The sequence below is a fragment of the Diplotaxodon limnothrissa genome, linkage group LG17 (assembly GCF_057381915.1).
Source record: "Diplotaxodon limnothrissa isolate DT_005_m linkage group LG17, D_limnothrissa_male_GT1.1, whole genome shotgun sequence".
NCBI lineage: Eukaryota > Metazoa > Chordata > Actinopteri > Cichliformes > Cichlidae > Diplotaxodon > Diplotaxodon limnothrissa.
The window spans coordinates 18,122,152-18,141,919 of NC_140612.1; the positions used below are offsets into that span (position 1 = coordinate 18,122,152).

At 43.2% G+C, this 19,768-nt stretch overlaps 1 protein-coding gene across 1 annotated transcript; it reads right to left on the reverse strand.

The window, feature by feature from the left end:
- Positions 1-13,955: 13,955 nt before the first annotated feature.
- Positions 13,956-15,659, reverse strand: LOC146614860 (potassium voltage-gated channel subfamily A member 5). The gene has a single exon (XM_085376532.1). The coding sequence runs from the start codon at positions 15,657-15,659 to the stop codon at positions 13,956-13,958; it is 1,704 nt and encodes a 567-aa protein (XP_085232658.1).
- Between the last annotated feature and the right edge of the window lie 4,109 nt (positions 15,660-19,768).

Genomic DNA, 19,768 nt, shown 5'->3' on the forward strand with positions numbered 1-19,768 from the left:
GAGCAGATTTCTGCACTCAGCTGAACTGTATTAAAAAAAAAACACATTTCTGCCCCTCAAAGATGGATTCATCAGTGATGCAGTTTTTTAATCACACCACGAGTCCGTCCAATCAGGAATCATACAGCACGACATGATTCAGACTAAAGTAAACAGTACGTAATCGTGGTGCAACGTGGAAGTATTTCATGATATGTGGTGACCAGTTTGTGTCCCCATCACATGTTCAGACTGTGCTGGGGTCACAAATGTGAACAGGTGGACAACAACTCATCTACCCTGGGAAGTTGACGGGGAAAAGTGGATTCTCGTGATTCTTATCAATGCAGGAAACATTTTTTTTCACTCCCTGACTAATCAGTCACACTAATCTTTAGAAATGGCACTCACTTAAATTCAAACAGACTCCCTCAGAGTCAGTCAGAAGCCATGCAGTTTCCCCCTCCTATTGATGTTTTCAGTCACACAGCCTCCAGGTGTTGGTTCTGTTTAATATTTTTCCTTCATAACTTACATACAGCCAATATCCAAATAAAAGTTTCAGGGCTGAAAAGCACATTTAAGCTCTGTTAAAAACTGAAACTCAATTAGTTTGACTCCCACTGCAAGCTGTGACGGATTTGTCTGAATGACTACAGATCTCCTCTCTCATTTTCTGTGCATTTTAGAGAGCGTTGAGCGGTCACTGGCAAATTGTAAACTACAGAGTGAACAAAGTGTTACAGTGAGTGAAGTAGTTTGTTTTCTCAGTCTGTTCTGCAAGGTCTTCGCCTATAGCTCTTACAGGTGTTCTGATTTAAAGGAAGCTTCCTGTCCCCACACAGAGGTTAAAGGTCAAACCTGAATGAAGATCCAAAGGCTCTGAAAACACAGAGGCCATAGAAATGACTCTTTTCCTCCAGAGTCATCGCCTTCACTCGAAGGATGAGCTCAACCCCATCTTTGCTCTCTCACTGCTCTCACACTTTTTTCAGGCAGTGGCCGAGGTTGCAGCTGAGCACTGAGTGTGTGTGTGTGTGTGTGTGTGTGTGTGTGTGTGTGTGTGTGTGTGTGTGTGTGTGTGTGTGTGTGTGTGTGTGTGTGTGTGTGTGTGAAATATATTTATATGAGTGTACATGTTATGTAACTTCCTCATTGCATTGTCTCTCCTGCTCCCAGCGTTTTCCTGGCCTGTGCACAGCAGAGCAGAGGGGATCAGAGTCCTGTTGGGGGGCTGCAGAGCTCATCTAATCACCTCAGCCGATTCAGAGCAGGCTCCGCAGCCTTCCTGCCTTTTGCTGTTAGTTTTAGTGCCAAAAGCTTCAGTAATGTGTCCACAGCTGAGCCTCATGGTCACATATTTGCTTCTGATGGTCGTGTTGTAATTGTGCTAATCACAGAGCGCTGTAATTAGATGTGCTGCTACAGCCCCACTAATACTTCCTGTGTTGCTTTTCTGTCATGCAAAGTCTTAGACGCCCGCGGATTTCGTACATTTATTAAAAATAGAAACAGGATAATGTAAATACTGCACACAGTATGTGTGTTATCTGAATTTGTGGGACAGTGGCTCAGATTAGTCAGGGGTGTCTTTTTAGCATCTCTCGGCTCTCAGTGAAATGAGATGTCAGTCAATCTGACAGCTGCGGATGGGTATTTTTGCCGGCATGCAAAGTTTTTTTAATCTCCTCCAAGTTTTTGAGGGCACAGCTTAAACTTCAGGCTCAAATACTGGGAAAATGTTCAAGGTCAGACAAAAGATGGAAGAAAAAAGAGTGCAGTGACGGCTGCTTCCTCACATCCAGACATCTGAATCCACGTGTCTAATTTTCTGTGCCAACAAAATCCTTCAAGAAGAATATCTGTTCATAGTAAATAAGGCTGCAGTACATGTGTTATATAAGACACTTTCCATCCGATTTTCAATTGTCCACCCAATATGATCACATAAAAATATAAATAAAAAGTCACGATGGACAAACACAGATACCGCTCTCCATGCTTTTATTCCTGGACATTATTACAGCAGCTTTGCATATTCAGTGTTCATAAAAATCCTTCTCTCACACTGTCCGAAACAAGCTGCTATAGCTCCTCTTCCTTGACTTTCTTCTTATTGGCTGCACTTGTAAACAGGTTTGGACTGCAGGTGGGTGGGGCTTCTGTGCCTGAGATGATCATGATATGGATAACCTGTCTCTGTGACATAATTCAGAGCAAAGAGTAGAAAAAGCTGTGCGAAACTGAGTATTCAGAGCGCTCTGCAGCATGAACTTTTGTTCACAGGTTTTACTATCTCTGCACTGAGCTCATTATTGGAGGCTGAATATATGACAGGAAGTAAGGAGAAGCAGGATAGGTCCCACATAATCTCAGGAGAGAGCTCACCTGACCTCTGAGCTCAGTGAGCTCTGTCCTGGTGATGATGGTCAGGTCACAAAGGAGCAGGACGCAGAAAAGATTTACCATAAGGTTCCCGTATGGTTTCTTTCACAATTAAAGCATTAAAGCATAATTTCAAAATAAAATCAACAGGACAAGCTCGAAATGACTGTAGGAAAACATCCATAAAATAAACAAATGTGAAAATGGGAATGCTCATTATGGTTAATTATGGTGATTCACTACAGTATCTACTGTTCTCATGACTAGAAAAGCATTTTTTATCTGCTAGATTTGCCCAGAATAAATCTGTTAATGCGTTTCTCACTTATAGTAATGGATTTGGTTCAGTAATGCCTAACATCGAGGACTTCACAGCAAAAAGCACAGATTACTTTTCATTGAAACTATCCAGCAGGAAACTGAAGCCCGTATCAGATTTTCAGGGATGTTTTCATGGATCTGTGGATGACACTAAGCCCCCTCCTCGACACTGTTTATTCAGCTGCCAGCAGCAGACGGCTTCCCCTAATTGGGAGATCGGCCGCCAGTTCACCAGATTACAGGACGACGGCGGTGCTGCCAGAGTTTATGACGCTTGGACGGTGTCCCGGTGCTACGGTTATATCTGGCTAATTGATGCATCCAGCAGAGCAGTTTAGCCCAATAACAGCAAACAGCACAGGAAAGATGGGAATGTAGATCAGAAGTTTGTGACCACCTGAGAATCAGTAGATTGAGATTTTGTCCATTTTAACTGTGTTTTACTTCCTTTAAATATATTAAATATATTTTTATGTCTGTCAAGTCTGGTCCCTTTAAATAGTGTCAATTTTGTCTTTCTCTATGAAAAACAATTTAATATTGTTTATTCACACCTTTATTTAAATATCAGTGGATGTAGAAGTATTAGGCTGACCTTTGTTGAAATCATTGATGAATTGATGATGGATATTGATATTGATATTAAAGTGGAGTTTGGCATCTATTTCTCTTTTATTCCATTTTCATAAAAGGTTTTTCTGTGACATATAAACTGAGTTTCAACAACAGCTTTAAGGTCATCAGGCCCACCCCAACTCAGAACAATCAGATAAACCAGAACTGGATCTCACCTGGGCCAGCGTTCATAACTCAGGTCCAGATCTGGCCCACAAGTTGGGGAGCGATACTACAGGGAGTGCAGAATTATTAGGCAAATGAGTATTTTGTCCACATCATCCTCTTCATGCATGTTGTCTTACTCCAACCTGTATAGGCTCGAAAGCCTACTACCAATTAAGCATATTAGGTGATGTGCATCTCTGTAATGAGAAGGGGTGTGGTCTAATGACATCAACACCCTATATCAGGTGTGCATAATTATTAGGCAACATCCTTTCCTTTGGCAAAATGGGTCAAAAGAAGGACTTGACAGGCTCAGAAAAGTCAAAAATAGTGAGATATCTTGCAGAGGGATGCAGCAGTCTCAAAATTGCAAAGCTTCTGAAGCGTGATCATCGAACAATCAAGCGTTTCATTCAAAATAGTCAACAGGGTCGCACGAAGCGTGTGGAAAAACCAAGGCGCAAAATAACTGCCCATGAACTGAGAAAAGTCAAGCGTGCAGCTGCCAAGATGCCACTTGCCACCAGTTTGGCCATATTTCAGAGCTGCAACTTCACTGGAGTGCCCAAAAGCACAAGGTGTGCAATACTCAGAGACATGGCCAAGGTAAGAAAGGCTGAAAGACGACCACCACTGAACAAGACACACAAGCTGAAACGTCAAGACTGGGCCAAGAAATATCTCAAGACTGGTTTTTCTAAGGTTTTATGGACTGATGAAATGAGAGTGAGTCTTGATGGGCCAGATGGATGGGACCGTGGCTGGATTGGTAAAGGGCAGAGAGCTCCAGTCCGACTCAGACGCCAGCAAGGTGGAGGTGGAGTACTGGTTTGGGCTGGTATCATCAAAGATGAGCTTGTGGGGCCTTTTCGGGTTGAGGATGGAGTCAAGCTCAACTCCCAGTCCTACTGCCAGTTTCTGGAAGACACCTTCTTCAAGCAGTGGTACAGGAAGAAGTCTGCATCCTTCAAGAAAAACATGATTTTCATGCAGGACAATGCTCCATCACACGCGTCCAAGTACTCCACAGCGTGGCTGGCAAGAAAGGGTATAAAAGAAGAAAAACTAATGACATGGCCTCCTTGTTCACCTGATCTGAACCCCATTGAGAACCTGTGGTCCATCATCAAATGTGAGATTTACAAGGAGGGAAAACAGTACATCTCTCTGAACAGTGTCTGGGAGGCTGTGGTTGCTGCTGCACGCAATGTTGATGGTGAACAGATCAAAACACTGACAGAATCCATGGATGGCAGGCTTTTGAGTGTCCTTGCAAAGAAAGGTGGCTATATTGGTCGCTGATTTGTTTTTGTTTTGTTTTTGAATGTCAGAAATGTATATTTGTGAATGTGGAGATGTTATATTGGTTTCACTGGTAAAAATAAATAATTGAAATGGGTATATATTTGTTTTTTGTTAAGTTACCTAATAATTATGCACAGTAATAGTCACCTGCACACACAGATATCCCCCTAAAATAGCTAAAACTAAAAACTACTTCCAAAAACATTCAGGTTTGATATTAATGAGTTTTTTGGGTTCATTGAGAACATGGTTGTTGTTCAATATTAAAATTACTCCTCAAAAATACAACTTGCCTAATAATTCTGCACTCCCTGTACTTGGGCTGCCTCTGAATAAAATGTATTCATGTAAACCAACTGAAAAAACAGAAGTGGCCCTAATCCTAATTTACTAGGAGCCTGTGCCAATTCGCACATCTATCTCCCTCACACACTGTTAAAACTGATGACACTTGTTGGTTCACCCCTGTTTGCAGTGAAGGATGTCATCAGTGCCACATCAGTGTGAGAAGCTGACCCACGTCTGCATGAGGTCTCAGCCTTTAAAGCAGAGACAGAGAGAGATTTTCAGTGTTCAGGCAAATATGTATATTTCATGCTGGCTGATGAAAGTTACATCATACCACTGAAAGCTTAAGAACAGGTACTAAAAACATTATCTGAAGAGCTTTGAGTACTTTCTACTTTTCTACTATTTACAGTCAAATTAGTGTCTCAAAGCATATTACACCAATCTGACAAATCCTGTTATTCTGTCTTTGAACAAAGTGAGACATAAAGATGTGTTAGTTTCAGAAAATACCGTCCAACTTCTATAAAAGCATGAAACGTTCAATATCCAGCAGCTCTAAAGCAGTATAGTATTGAAGGTGTTTATTAGCCTAGAGCCAAATTATTAAAAGACGTCTGATCTACAGTGCTGTCAGGCTTTGGAGAAAGAGAGAGGGCCCAGATGGAGGAAAACTAGACCAGTAAAGCTCATTATGAGTAAAATGTTAACAATCTGTGCTGCACAAAACCTTCATCACCATCACCAACGATTACCAAAACCCCCAAAATATGAAGACTACTGTGACAGCTCCAGGACACGTTTGCCTCAGCTCCACACGTCTTAATGTTAGCACAAAATTCAAACATTAAGACTTTAAACGGTGGAGTCCAGAAAATAGTGGGCAACAGCAAGGTGGTTACAGCCATCTTTTATATACAGTCTGTGATTTCATGCCATATTTTGTTGATGGACATCTGGCTTGGCTGACATTTATATTTCCTTGAGCTACAGAAATGTTCATGTCTATTATTGATTATAAACAGACTTTAAAACGATCAAATAAACAAACAATTAACCTCTAGAAGAAGTGTTCAAAGATATTTAGCCATCATTCAGAGCCTTTCTTTAACAAGCAGCCAGGAGTGCACAGAGGAGATGGTGATGAAGGCTGTAATTACCCAGTGAAATCAGATGAAAGTAATAAAGGATGCAGGCTAGCATGTGCATTGGCTTCTGGTCGACTGCGTCCAGATGCTGCACTGTTGGCGGCGTGTCGGTGTAGGTGAGGCCATGTGGATCTGCAGGACAGATTTTTGTCCTGCAGCTTTCTGGTTGGTGAAAGGTTCGCACAGCAGAAATTATGCTAAACGACCGTTTTCTCCATGAAAAAGGCAACTATCATCATGGCTACAGAGGCCTCAAACGATGGCGAGTGGAGATAAAAATGGATAAACAGAAAAGTTACATAATCTAACTGGATTCAGGCAGCGAGGGGACCTGGATCGTTCACAAAGGTCAGCAGAAGAGCCCCTGAAATGATTAAAGGCAGGAGGGGGCAGCTGATGGATGATGAGGTTTGGAAAGTTGAGCCAAGATGATTAGGTAGAAAAAAATGTCTGCATATCAGTGACTCAGGGAACATCTCCTTGATTCTTTTATCCTCTGGATAAATATTCTTTATCCTGTTATTGAATCAGAGCCTGAAAAAGAAGGTCACTGAGTCACAGCATCCATTTACGCTATGAAAACAAGTTGACTGTATAATCAATCAATCAATCAATTAATCAATCAATCAATCAATCAATTCAACATCTAAGGCCGACATTTTCTGCTTCTCTTTATTTCCTGTATCTCCTGCAGTAAGCAGGAAAGCACAGGAGCCCCACCAACCTGCTTTTCTGTTTACTGTCACCATCATCTGTACCATAACACACACTGAGCATGTGTGAAAAGGGCTTCCTGCTCCTACCCTTCACAATAAAAGCCCTCAGTATGTATACAACATGTAGGTTTGCAGAAGTGAAGAAGGTTTTTGCTGATAAGCAGATGAGTAAAATGAGTTACAGAAGGATGGTGAAGCAGTTTACTGCAGAGCCAAGTTTAACTTTAGTTTTACCAGCTATGAAATACAGGATTCAATATTTTCTTATAGGAATTGTATTTTCCAGATAAAATCATATTTTTTTAAGTTCTTGGAAGCTAATTTCTATTAGCCCAAAAATGATCAAAGAACTTCAGTATCAGATATTGATATTAATTATTCAAAGCTGCTGTGGAGTCAAAAACACACAGCTGGAAATAATCAGAATAATTCAGCTTTACATTCAGTGTAAAATAAGTAAGTAGGTAAAGTTTATTTATTAAGCGCTTTTCATAGACAGGTAGTCACAAAGCGCTGCACACAAAGATTAAAATAAACAGTACGATAAATAGCAAGATGCACAATATACACAATATAAGAGGTTAAATGTAAATTAAAAATGTAAAAAGCGTTGGTCAACCGAAGGCTTGTTTAAACAGTAAAGTTTTTAACTACTTTTTAAAGGATTCCACAGAGTCAAACAAACGCAGTTGTAGAGGTAGACTGTTCCACAGCCTTGGTGCCACAGACTGAAAGGCTCTGTCCCCTTTCATCTTCAGTTGTGTTTGGCGAGCAACCAACAAACTCTTAGTCTGTGAGCGGAGACAACGAGCAGCAGTGTATTTTGTGAGAAGTTTGGATAAATAATCTGGGGCTTGGCCATGTACTGCTCTGTACGTTAAAACAATAATTTTAAAACAAATTCTAAAATCTATTGGGAGCCAATGTAAAGAACATAAAATAGGAGTAATGTGAGCACGCTTGCGAGTTAGTAGTCTGGCTGCTGCGTTTTGTGTAGCTTGGAGGCGGGAAAGCGATGATTTATCCAAGCTGGTAAACAGGGAATTACAATAATCTAAACGCGATGACACAAATGCATGGAGACAGAGATTTTACGTGTGAGTCAAGGCCCAGAGAAGAGTCAAATATTACTCCAAGATTTCGAATATTTGGCTTAGCAGAAGGACAGAAAGGGGCAAGAACCTGACTGATTTTAGAATATAGATCAGAAGGAGCTATGATCATGGTCTCTGTCTTGTTCATGTTTAAAACAAGGTAATTGTTAGAAAGCCAGTCAGAAACCTGAGTTAAGCACTGGACTAGGGTGGACAGCCTATCCAGCTGATGAGGCTTAAAGGACATATATACAGCTGAATGTCATCAGCATAGAAAGGATAAGACAGATCATTAAAAGACTGAATAATGCCAGCTAAAGGAAACATATAAAAAGAAAATAATAATGGACCCAAAACTGAACCCTGTGGAACCCCGCAGGTTAGGGCAGCAATGTTAGAGGAGAACCTGTCAGTCCTAACAGAAAAGGTCCTACCTGATAAATAGGAAGAAAACCAGTCTAAGGCGGTGCCAGATATACCAGCCAGAACTTTCAGCCTGTTAAGTAGGAAAGGTCACTTTATTCACTCGCACTGTTGACAAGAAGAACATTGAAACACTAAATTTAAAGGCTAATTTTATCCAAAGCAAACAGACTTTCACAGTCCTTCATTCCCGCAGAAGGATGATCTCGGACAGCTCTAAGATCACAGTAACACCCCACATACCCCAGCTCCACAGTTTGATTTTGTCTAATTCCTGTGTCTACATGACGACTATCGAGTACAAAGCCGGCTCTGAAGAAATGGTTCCTATGTTTGCTGTGGATGACCCTCACTGCAAATCCATGACTGTGAGTCAAATGTTCTCATCCAACATCAGCAGCCAACATTAGGTATAAACGGTGACAGCGTTGTTTTAAGCAGTAAGTAAAGAAGGGTTTCTCCTCCAGCTGCTTTTCAGGCTGTCTCTCACAGGCAGACAGTTGTTATGATGTGCCAGTGATCATAAGGCCTCATAAATTGGAAGTTATTACAAAGGAAATGGAGAAAGTGATAATGCAGCCATTAATACTCATTTAGATGCTCATTGTGCAATGGTGGAGCTTGAATCTTAAAAAATGTACCTTTTTATTCTGATGCCAGAAGCAGAAAGTTCACTTCTGGATTCTCTCTATAAAATTGCCACCTGAAAAGCTCGGGCAACTGATTGGTTAGCTGAACTGTCAGAACTGAAGTTTACCTTATATGGTCTCATATTGAATTCATAATATGTGGGGCTTAATATGCTTAAAATGAAATGCTATTTTCACATGTACAGCAACCAACCTGCAGTTCCTGAGTTCCTCAGTCCCCAATCCCATGTTAAAGCTTCACAGCCGAAATAAACATTATTACAGCCTGACACACAAATGGTTTTCTCTCTGTGGATAATTTCTCCTTTCATAACAACAGTTTTAAGATAACATTGTATTAAAGCTTAAAGTTTGGGTTATTAGGGGCTTGGCCTCTTTGACTGACAGTTAGATGGTGATGCCGGTGGCATGAACTGCTAGCTGTCTTTAACTGGACCTCTGGACCGTGTTTGTGCTTGTTGGAGCCTTTTGGAGCATTTTTAATGACATCATGTGACCAATAACATGGCTGCTGTGAGGTTTCTGTAAGTTCCAGTTTTGGTTCACATTGAAGTTCTACCTTAAAGTCGTGAACTCTGGGTAGTGACTGATAGAATGAAACCAACCTGGGTTACGTCAGATTCACATGTACTTGTCTGTAAGAAAGACTTTACTAAACACGTAGGAGCTTCTTCTTTCTGGAACTCTGCTTCTTCAGCATGTGGATCAAATAAGCAGACAACACGCTTTCACTCCCAAAGCGTAACATTTTATGCTAGGTGACAAATTGTCTGTATATTACACTTTCAGCCACCCAACAGGTCCCTATATTACGAGTTCAGAAAAATGAGGAAACATGAGAACCGTTTGGAATGAATCTACACATGTACTTTTATTTTACTTAAATCACTTTGGAAAACACTATCTAACATGATTAAGGTGGTGGTTAACAGTTATGGTTAAGGTTAGCGATAATGTTAGGGTGAGGGCTGGAATACAGGGCTGGAACATGTGTTATCGCAGGAGCATCATTCTGTTTGCACAATCCAGCACGCAGCATAAGAACACAAACCATCACCTTTCGCGTTCCCATGGAACGCCTCGGGGCGTGACAAATCATCAGTATATTCCGCGTCGGGAGTGAGAATGGGCTGGAGCAGACTGTGAAATTGAACTCGAATGTTCAGTGGTCAGCTACAGAAATGAGGAGCTTTGGATTTAAACTGCTCTCGATATTTGAGGTAACAGACGCAACTACTAATAAAAGGCAAGATATTGCTGACTAAACTAAAGGCTGTGTGGGAAATGTAATAGAGTATTATGTAAGCATCCATCAGCCACAAACTGATGCATGAACAGCCAGTAGTTCTTTCAGTTGAATGTGCTTTAGGACATCCACACGGATCTCGTAGTGTTGCTTCTTTGTGATGGAAGCAGCTGAGGTGGTTCAGACGTTATGAAGAGCCTTTCTGTGCTCTCCCAGCTGGGAGGAGACCCCGGGGTAGACCCAAAACTCTCAGGAGAGATTATATTTAACTCCTCTGGTCTGAGAACACCTCGGGATCCCAAAGGAGAAACTGGAAGGTGTTGCTGGGGAATGCGACATCTGAAATATCCTGTTTAGCCTGCTGCTGCTACCCGACTTCAGACAAGCTGAATATAACTGACCGATTCAGACAATATTCTCCTTCAAACTAAACGATGTGGTGGTTTCCTTGTGTGCTGTTTTTGTTTGCTGGACAGGATCAGGCCAAAGGAGGAAGCTGCTTTATAATTAGGGATGCAGATTTTGTGATGTGCAGTCTCTCCTAATTTTGATAAAAACCTCTATAAATATCTAAAGTGGACTTGTTTGGTGCATTAAGATGCCCCCATCGAACCTCCAGCGCTCCCCGGTTTCCCAGGAAAAATGTGCAGGAAGCTCCCAGCTGCTTCAGAGATAATACCCAAAGTGACAGCTGATGGCTTCTTGCCTGCAGACTCCATCTGTGCACTGCCACTTTTACCCAAACTAAAAATAAAAGATAACAAATCCCCACCTTCCACTGAGGGAGGTGGGAGCTTGAGTCCAACTGAACGACAGGAAGGCAGAGCATGAATGAAACAAGTGAAAGTGCTTTCCGTTTAATGTTTGCCTTCATCTTTAAATATTCAATATTAATATTCATCTTTAAATACCGGTCTTAGTACATGAAGACAGTGATGTGTCTTTTCATCATTTGGAAGCTGTAAGTCTGACAAACTGTTGGAGTCATTTTAATTTTAAATCTACCTGGACACTGGCTCAACAGTTAAGTTGTCCAAAAAAGTCATGATTTTAGTTACCGTGTTCAGTCTGCCCCATATCTTCACAAAGACATCCCTCCTCTGCGGTAACTCTCACACTAATCTGCTCTGAAACAGCTCCAACTTGTCCTTCCAGCAGGTCAAAGGCAGCGTTTTGTTTTCCCAGCATAAGTCTTCTGTTTTTAACACATCAGAGGTTACATGTCACAGGCTTTGTACTCCATAGCCTGAGACCTAACGAAGCCTGCGAGGTGAGGATTAGCGACTTCAGTCACCAGTGGGTTAGTTAGAGTTCGCAGCCCTCCAGGAGATATTGTGAAAGTGATTCATCAAACAGATGTCCAGACTTTAAGGTTAATTAGAAGATGTGTGATTGTTAAAGACGCTGCCACTTTAAAGCTTGCTGGATTTAGAAATACTGGAGAAAAGCCACCAGTTTACGATCACAGTGCTTAAAATACTCGAGTCATACAAGCATACATGGTGAAAGGTTTCAGCTTCGACGTTATGGATGGTCGTCACGTCACTTCTCCTCCATATTTGCAGCTTAGTTTGTAATGCTGTGATAACAGTATGGGTACAGAGACGGCTCTGATACTGAGCTAAGCTCTGAAGGCACCAAGCCACATGTAACCTGTGTGAAAGCTGCAATCATTTTAGTAATGTTTCCAGACTCTTAGCTTTAGCATGATGATGAAGACTTCCATGTTCACTGCAGAATATTATTAGCTGTATTTTTAGCTGAGTATGTTGGGGAAAAAACATGCTGGGATTCAAAAAATATTTAGAGTAATGATGTAATTATCATGTTTGCCTGAATAATCAATCATTTTCTTAGGACACTTGAAATAATTTAGCTGTGTTATGAAACATGATCCTAAACTCGGACTCATTCTTGGACAGATGTTAAATAAAGACACTCCTGTAGGAACAGGTCAGAAGGGGGATTCCTCCCAAAAAGTATGAAATGAAATGAAATAAAATCCACAGCGAGTATCCTGGTGTGTGGTTAGTATGCTGATTGGTTGAAACGTGCGCATGGATAAGAGAGGACTTGAAATGAAAATTCACCACAAATACGAAAAATAATGAAAGATCCAAAAAAAAGCTCAGACAGGCTGATTAATTTCTTTTCACGCCATCATAAAGAAATTCTTTCTCTACTTTCACTTCTGTTTTCTCTGTGGGTGGAGCTAAACAACATAACCAACAACAAACTACTGCCCCCTGTTGACAGTACAGCACAACAACATGTACACATTGGTCTGCAGAGCTCTTTATAGGATCAGCAGGGCCACACTTGCCCTGTCTCAAAAGTATTTGTGTAATTTCTCTTGCTGCCTGAAGGTGGCAACAAAAAGCTCTAATCCTGTTTCTGACACATATCTCTTCCTGTTAAAAGGGAGATTTCCCCCCCACTGTTGTCAAGTGCAGTATAGTATATAATCTAAAGTGTCACTCAGGTGACTATGACTTTGTTGACTATATTAAAGACTATATTCATATTGCATCCGAGCATAAGTCGGATGCAATATGAATATAACCAAAATTCGTGTATATTTAAATAATATAGAGTAGAAGTTTGTATGCTTTGTTTTTAATAGACAAAAATAAAATTTAATTTAAATTTAAGATATAATTGAATTTTTGTAACTTGAAATTTGGCATCAATCGGACTCCATACCGAGGAGCGTGGTGCTGAAAGGACAGCTCCCGGCGACATGACTGTGCCTCACGTGCACACTACTGAGCATGTCATTACATAAAAACTCTTAAAATGTGCTCACATGTTCTCACCTGGTATCGCTGATGCTCGATCTCTCCAGACGGTTTCTGCTCTGTCCTCTTTTCTTGGCTGTTGTTCCCTCAGTTTAAAAAAAAATCCCAAATGTTCTTTATTTAAAAGTTCAAGGCTGAGGTCCCCCCCAAACCCTCTCTGATTTAAACAGAACCTGAGTGAAGGAAAACAGGTGTCTGCATCTCAAAAATATACTTTTGTTTTTCTACAATAAGAGCAGCCTGTGGGGAATATTTACACGTCTGCTGCCAGTATAAACATCACAGTTGGGAAATTATTATTATTATTGTTATTATTATTATTATTATTATTATTATTATTATTATTATTATTATTATTATTATTATTATTATTTGTTGTTGTTGTTGTTGCACTACTGAATGTGGTCTGCGTCCTGCATTATATACACAGTCTGGTTGGTCCCGGTAATCCTCTCACTGTGTCAAGTAATTATTCCGAGTCGTGCTTGTCCCTGATTATCTGCAGCATCTGATGTCCCACTTCCCTCTAATTCATCCATGAGTTAGATTTGATGCTCTGCAGGTGTCCCTGCTTTATTAAAGGGCCTCTGTGTTGCATCACATGCGCTGCAGCTCGTTCATAACTCCGCACTTTTAACTGTCGTGCTTACCAGATGATGGGGATTAAAGTGTGCTTTTTATAAACCAACCCTCTTAAAACTTTTCAGGATTGCAATGTGTTGATCCTCCAACTGCAATGTGCAAAGACTTAAGAGCCCATTAATGGGGTTTATTCTACACGACTGTATCTGCTTTAAGCCCAGGTGTGCTCGTGCACGGCTACAGGTCCGTCTCCCGCGTGTCCAGACAGAACGCGTAAAGGGATCTCTTGAAGTCCACGCTGCTGTTTGCTTTGATGTTCGTTTTCTCCACCGAAGCGCCCGCCTCGTTGTTCTCCACATCCTGAGACTTCACGGACGCTTTGCTGCCTTTGCGCTTAAGCTCGGGGCTCTCTCTGCCGCTGTTGGGCTCGTCCTTCAGGGAGGACTGATCCTGGTCCGTCTCCCGGTGGTAGAAGTAGTTGAAGTTGGACACGATGACGGGCACCGGCAGCGCGATGGTCAGCACTCCGGCGATGGCGCACAGAGAGCCCACGATCTTCCCCCCGACTGTCACCGGCCTCATGTCACCATAACCCACAGTTGTCATGGTGACTACCGCCCACCAGAAGGCGTCGGGGATGCTGGAGAAGTGGGACTCCGGCTCGTCAGCTTCGGCGAAGTACACAGCGCTGGAGAAGAGGATGACCCCGATGAAGAGGAAGAAGATGAGCAGGCCAAGCTCGCGCATGCTGGCCTTCAGAGTCTGGCCCAGGATCTGCAGCCCTTTGGAGTGTCGGGACAGCTTGAAGATGCGGAAGACCCGGACCAAGCGGATGACCCTCAGGATGGCTAGAGACATGGCCTGCTGACCGTTCTGGTGCTCCTGGCCCTGCTGCTCCGCCAGCTCAGTGCCCACGGTGATGAAGTAAGGCATGATGGACATGATGTCGATGATGTTCATGATGGTCTTGGAGAACTCGGACTTGCTGGGGCACGCAAAAAAGCGCACGATGAGCTCGAAGGTGAACCAGATGACGCACGTGGTCTCGATGATGAAGAAGGGGTCGGTGAAGGTGAGCGACGGCCGGGGCGCCGTGCTGTTGTCCAGACGGCTGGTGACCGCCAGCTCCCTCTCATCCCTGAATTCCGGCAGCGTTTCCAGGCAGAAGGTGATGATGGATATGGTGATGACGATCACGGACACGATGGCGATGCCACGGGCCGGGCTGGAACTCTCCGGGTACTCGAAGATGAGCCAGACCTGCTTCTGGAACTCGTTCTGCGGCAGCGGCTTCTCCTCCTCTTTAATGAAGCCCTCATCCTCGCGGAACCGGTCCATGGCCTCCTCCCCCAGCTGGTAGAACCGGATCTCGTCCGCAAACACGTCTATGGACACGTTGACGGGTCTCCGGATCTTTCCTCCGGACTGATAAAAATACAGTATCCCGTCGAAGCTCGGCCGGTTCCGGTCGAAGAAGTACTCGTTCCGGAGCGGGTCGAAGTACTTGATCCTCTTAGCGGGGTCTCCCAATAAAGTGTCAGGGAACTGGTTGAGGGTACCCAGCTGGGTCTCGTACCTCAGACCCGCGATGTTGATGAGCACCCTCTCGTTGCTCTCCGTATCCATGTCCATGTCCAGCATGTCCTCGTCGAACAGGTGGGGACTGTGGTCCGCGCGTAAAAGCGCATCCATGGCGTTCTCGCTGCAGCTCAGAGTGTTGTTCATGTCATTGATCTTCCAGGGGCTGTGCGGCGGCTGCGGGCCGCCCCGGGTGTTCAGCTCCTTGCTGTAGTCCTCTCCCCGCCCGCCTTGAACGAAGCCCGGCTGAGGGACATCCAGCGCGTTCCGGCAGCTCTCCTCGGCAATGTTGCCTCCACCTCCTCCTCCTCCACCGCTCCCTTTTGCGCCGCCGTTCTCAAAGCTCACCAAGGCTATCTCCATCCCGCAGCCATCCACAGTTACAGCGCGCAGAGCAGGAGAGACTTGTTGATCCTGAGCGCGAACATCCTCCAGGAAACTCACAGAGAGGAGCAGCGGGGGAGACGCAGCTCCTGCAGCTCCTACTCAAGGGACCGCATCTGTGGAGGGTCTTCTGTTCTTCAGGCTCCGAGCCGCCGCACGTCTGCGCCAAACGGACGGGAAAAGCGCACAAAAGGAGAAGAAGACCCGGATGATACACAGAGAGAGAGAGAGAGAGAGAGAGAGAGAGAGAGAGAGAGAGAGAGAGAGAGAGAGAGAGAGAGAGGCAGCAGTGATCACTCCTGACGTCAAAAGTGTTGCTCGACCTGCTGCGCTCTCCTCTCTCTCTCTCTCTCTCTCTCTCTCTCTCTCTCTCTCTCTCTCTGGGGACAAAGCGCGCGCACTGACCATCTCATTTTTTAATATTCACTTTCATTTATTTGGATTTCTGCGCAGGGGACAGTCCGCGCGCACGTGCAAACAGCGACGGTTTAAAAATGTCACTGAAAACCTCAAAGATCAAAGTCTGATCCAACACAACATGACGGTTTGTGGCAAAAAGCCCACATGTCTCACCTGCGCGCTCCCACCCGGTACACACCTGTGAGCTTGTCAGGCAGTGTGAATGAAGAGGTCAAAGGTTGCGAGCGCCACAGCTGCCCAAGGACAGAACAGAGTCAGTATTTCAGTGTTGGAGAAGAAGATACATGAAAACTTTTTATTTCCATGAAGTTTGTTTTGTCTTGATTTATAAACCTTTGCTCCTGTTTCCTGTCACTCTGACCTCTCCCTGTCAGCCATCTGTGATCTCCTTGCATTGGTTCCTAATACAGAGACAGCCCAACTTGCTTGCACACTCAGCCTGAAGCCGCACCTGTTTGCGGAGGACAGCGACCATGAAATTCCATCTGAAACCACACGCTGCTGTTCCTCTGCCGGCCACCAGGGGCACCAGTTGTGAGCCAGTCCTCACAAAGTCCTGTTAACATAAACATACTGACAGGCTCATGCAGAAGCTGTTTTGGTGTCTGTATATAACCCTTAACAAGAGTGAGGATTGGCATTGACTAACACTACCTCAGATGACCTCGCTGGTTTTTGTGGACACAAATCCATGCTTCAGTTTATTCTGAAAAACAGAATAAACTGAGATGCTGTGAGGTCATGTGGTGATTTCTTTCTGTCATTTTGTTTTTATTTTCACTCCTTACACAACATCAGACCTTCCTTTGTGTGTTTTGCTGCCACAGCAGCACACGTGTGCAAGCTTTCAGGTCTCCTTATTGCGCACACATCCATCTCCTTACAGTGTGAGCATAAAGGCTTGCTTTCCACATGGTGGCATCCATGGACTCGCGGCTTTCATGCGTGCCTCTTTGTTTCCTTTATGCTCGTGTCCTCTGCTGCTCTGCTGCTGCTGGCTCGGCCCTGGGGCCACACTCTGCCTCATCCTGCTGGCTCTGAAGGAGATGGATACATCTTTTCTTTAAAACACAAACTCATGTTTGTCTGCACATATAGAAACATCCCCATCAGTCCACCACTGCTGGTCAGCTGTTACTTTATGGTTGAAGTGAGTTCTTGTACTATCATGTTTGGATCTCATGCAGCCATGTGAGTCTTTATGTCAACATTGTAATTATTAACCAGCAACAAGCTGGAGCATCATTTTCTGTTTTTGCTGTAATCATGAAAGATCCTTGTTTCTGTGTTCTGTGGAGTTTATTCTGCGTTTAATCATCTTTTTAATCATTATTTTTGTTGGTTTTATGAGAAATTCATGATAAGTTTGAATGTTTTTTTTTCTTGTGCTTTTCAGTATCTTGCTGTTGATGTCTAGAGAACTTCAGTCACTGCTCAGCAATATCCAAATAAAATACAAAACTGCCCCTCAAACTTCATGGATGGTATTCTGGTCTTCTGAATAGAAGAGAAGATGTTAACTTAACCTTACCGGTTAGGTTTCATTCTCTCAGTCACTACCCAGTGTTCATGACTTTAGGTTCACTCAGCAAAACCAGAGCTCAGATTTCCTAGATGTTGTGTTAGTACAAAAACCTGAAGGCAGCCATATTATTGGTCAGATTATTCATTAAAAACACCCCAAAAGGAAACTCAGCTTCATGTTTCAGACACAGGTGTTGATTTCTGGCTCTTATAGTATAAAAAAGCTACACGCAGCACAACATTTAAGCAGTATTTCCAATCAAGGCAGCAAATTCAATTTTATTTATACAGCACCAAATCAAAACAGTCGCCTCCAGGTGCTTTATATTGTAAGGTACACCATACAATAATACACACAGAAAAAACCCAGCAATCATATGACCCCCTGTGAGCAAGCATTTTGGTGACAGTGGGAAGGAAAAAAATTCTCTTTTAACAAGAAGAAACCTCCAGCAGAGCCAGGCCAGTTATTGTGCAGGGTCGCTTAAGCCAACCAAAAAAACAGAAAACTGTGTCTGACATTATCCTACTGCTTTTGTTTGAATATAATTGGCATGTCTCTTTTTATGAGCGACAGTATGCAGACGTGATTAGACTGAGGATTCTTGATTGTACTGTCAGGGTGCGATCAAGGTTCCGGTGCTATTTATGGTTGAATGGTTGAAAAACAAAACAGTGCAAATGTTTCATAAGAAATAAGATCTCTGGTTCTATGTTAGGTGAACATTTTAGACATAAAGGAAAAGCAAACGTAACAGAGCTTCATATTCAGGCAGTAACTCAGATTCGGGGAACAATCTGATCTGGTAATATTTTGGCAGCATTTGCAGTGCCTCTGTCAGTGCGATCCAGGGTGGCTGTGGCTACAATGTAGCTTGGCATCACCAGTGTGTGAATGTGTGTGTGAATGGGTGGATGACTGAATGTGTAAAGCACTTTGGGGTCCTTAGGGACTAGTAAAGCGCTATACAAATATAGGCCATTTACCATTTTACCATTAATAACAAAAAAAAAAGAAATAAGAAGAATACAAACTGCAGTCACCTAAGTTAAATTCCTGGTTTTAAGAAGCATCGCCACTGAGACCCCTCCTGCTACCTCACCTCTAATGTAAGATCTTTAACCGAGTACTGTTCAGAGTGCACCGACTGAACATCCAAAATCCTACAAAGGACACGTAGATGCACGCCGGTGGACACAGAGAGCCGGAGCGCTTGTTTCTAAAAGCAGAGGAGGGCGACCTATTTAAAAGGTTAGTTTCTCAGCCCTGTGGGTGGATTAGCAAAACAAAGCATGAGCACTATATTTATCCGTTTCCTTATCTAATGCCGCAGCCTCATCATGATAAGAACTTTGTGCATCTCCCCGCCCCTGGATTAATGCACTGTTCTCAGACTCCTGCAGCCATGAATAATATCCCACCATCACCCATCCCGCTGTGTGACTGGCCACTGGCAACACAGCGATTTCACGCACTGGATACAGCCATTAGGAGGTTTTTACAATAAACTTTATCATGTTTGTCATGCGGGCGCTCCAAAAACATGAAATTGTAGCTGGATGCTGTGAGGTATAAAATCGGGGGGGGGGAGCAGAAACAAACAGGGACATGAGAAAAGAGCAAATGATTAGCACAGAGATGAGAGATTATTTTGCTGCATCCTAATGTGATGTTCACATGTGTCTGATCTGCAGGTTTCAGAGGCCCAGAGGGAAGGAGGGCTTTAACTGTGTTCTATTATTATGAGAAATCTTCTCCTAAGACCTGTGGTCATGGCAGCAGGTGCAGTCACAAGTGCTACATAAAGAATATACAAACACTGGAGTGGTTGTGTTTAAATCTGAAAGCTCTTGGTCCAACCTTATATCCTGACACCATGAACATAACAAATTCTGCACCTGTCCTCATCGAACAGGTGGGGACTGTGGTCCGCGCATAAAGGCGCATCCATGGCGTTCTCGCTGCAGCTCCAAGTGTTGTTCATGTCATTGATCTTCCAGGGGCTGTGCGGTGGCTTCTGGTTTTAATGTTATGCCTCCACATGCTGACCTTTAAGCATAATTATATATACATGTGAAAATGTTAAGGCCAGGCTGCAGGTGTGTAACAACACATCAAAAGAAAAAACACGTATAAATAACTA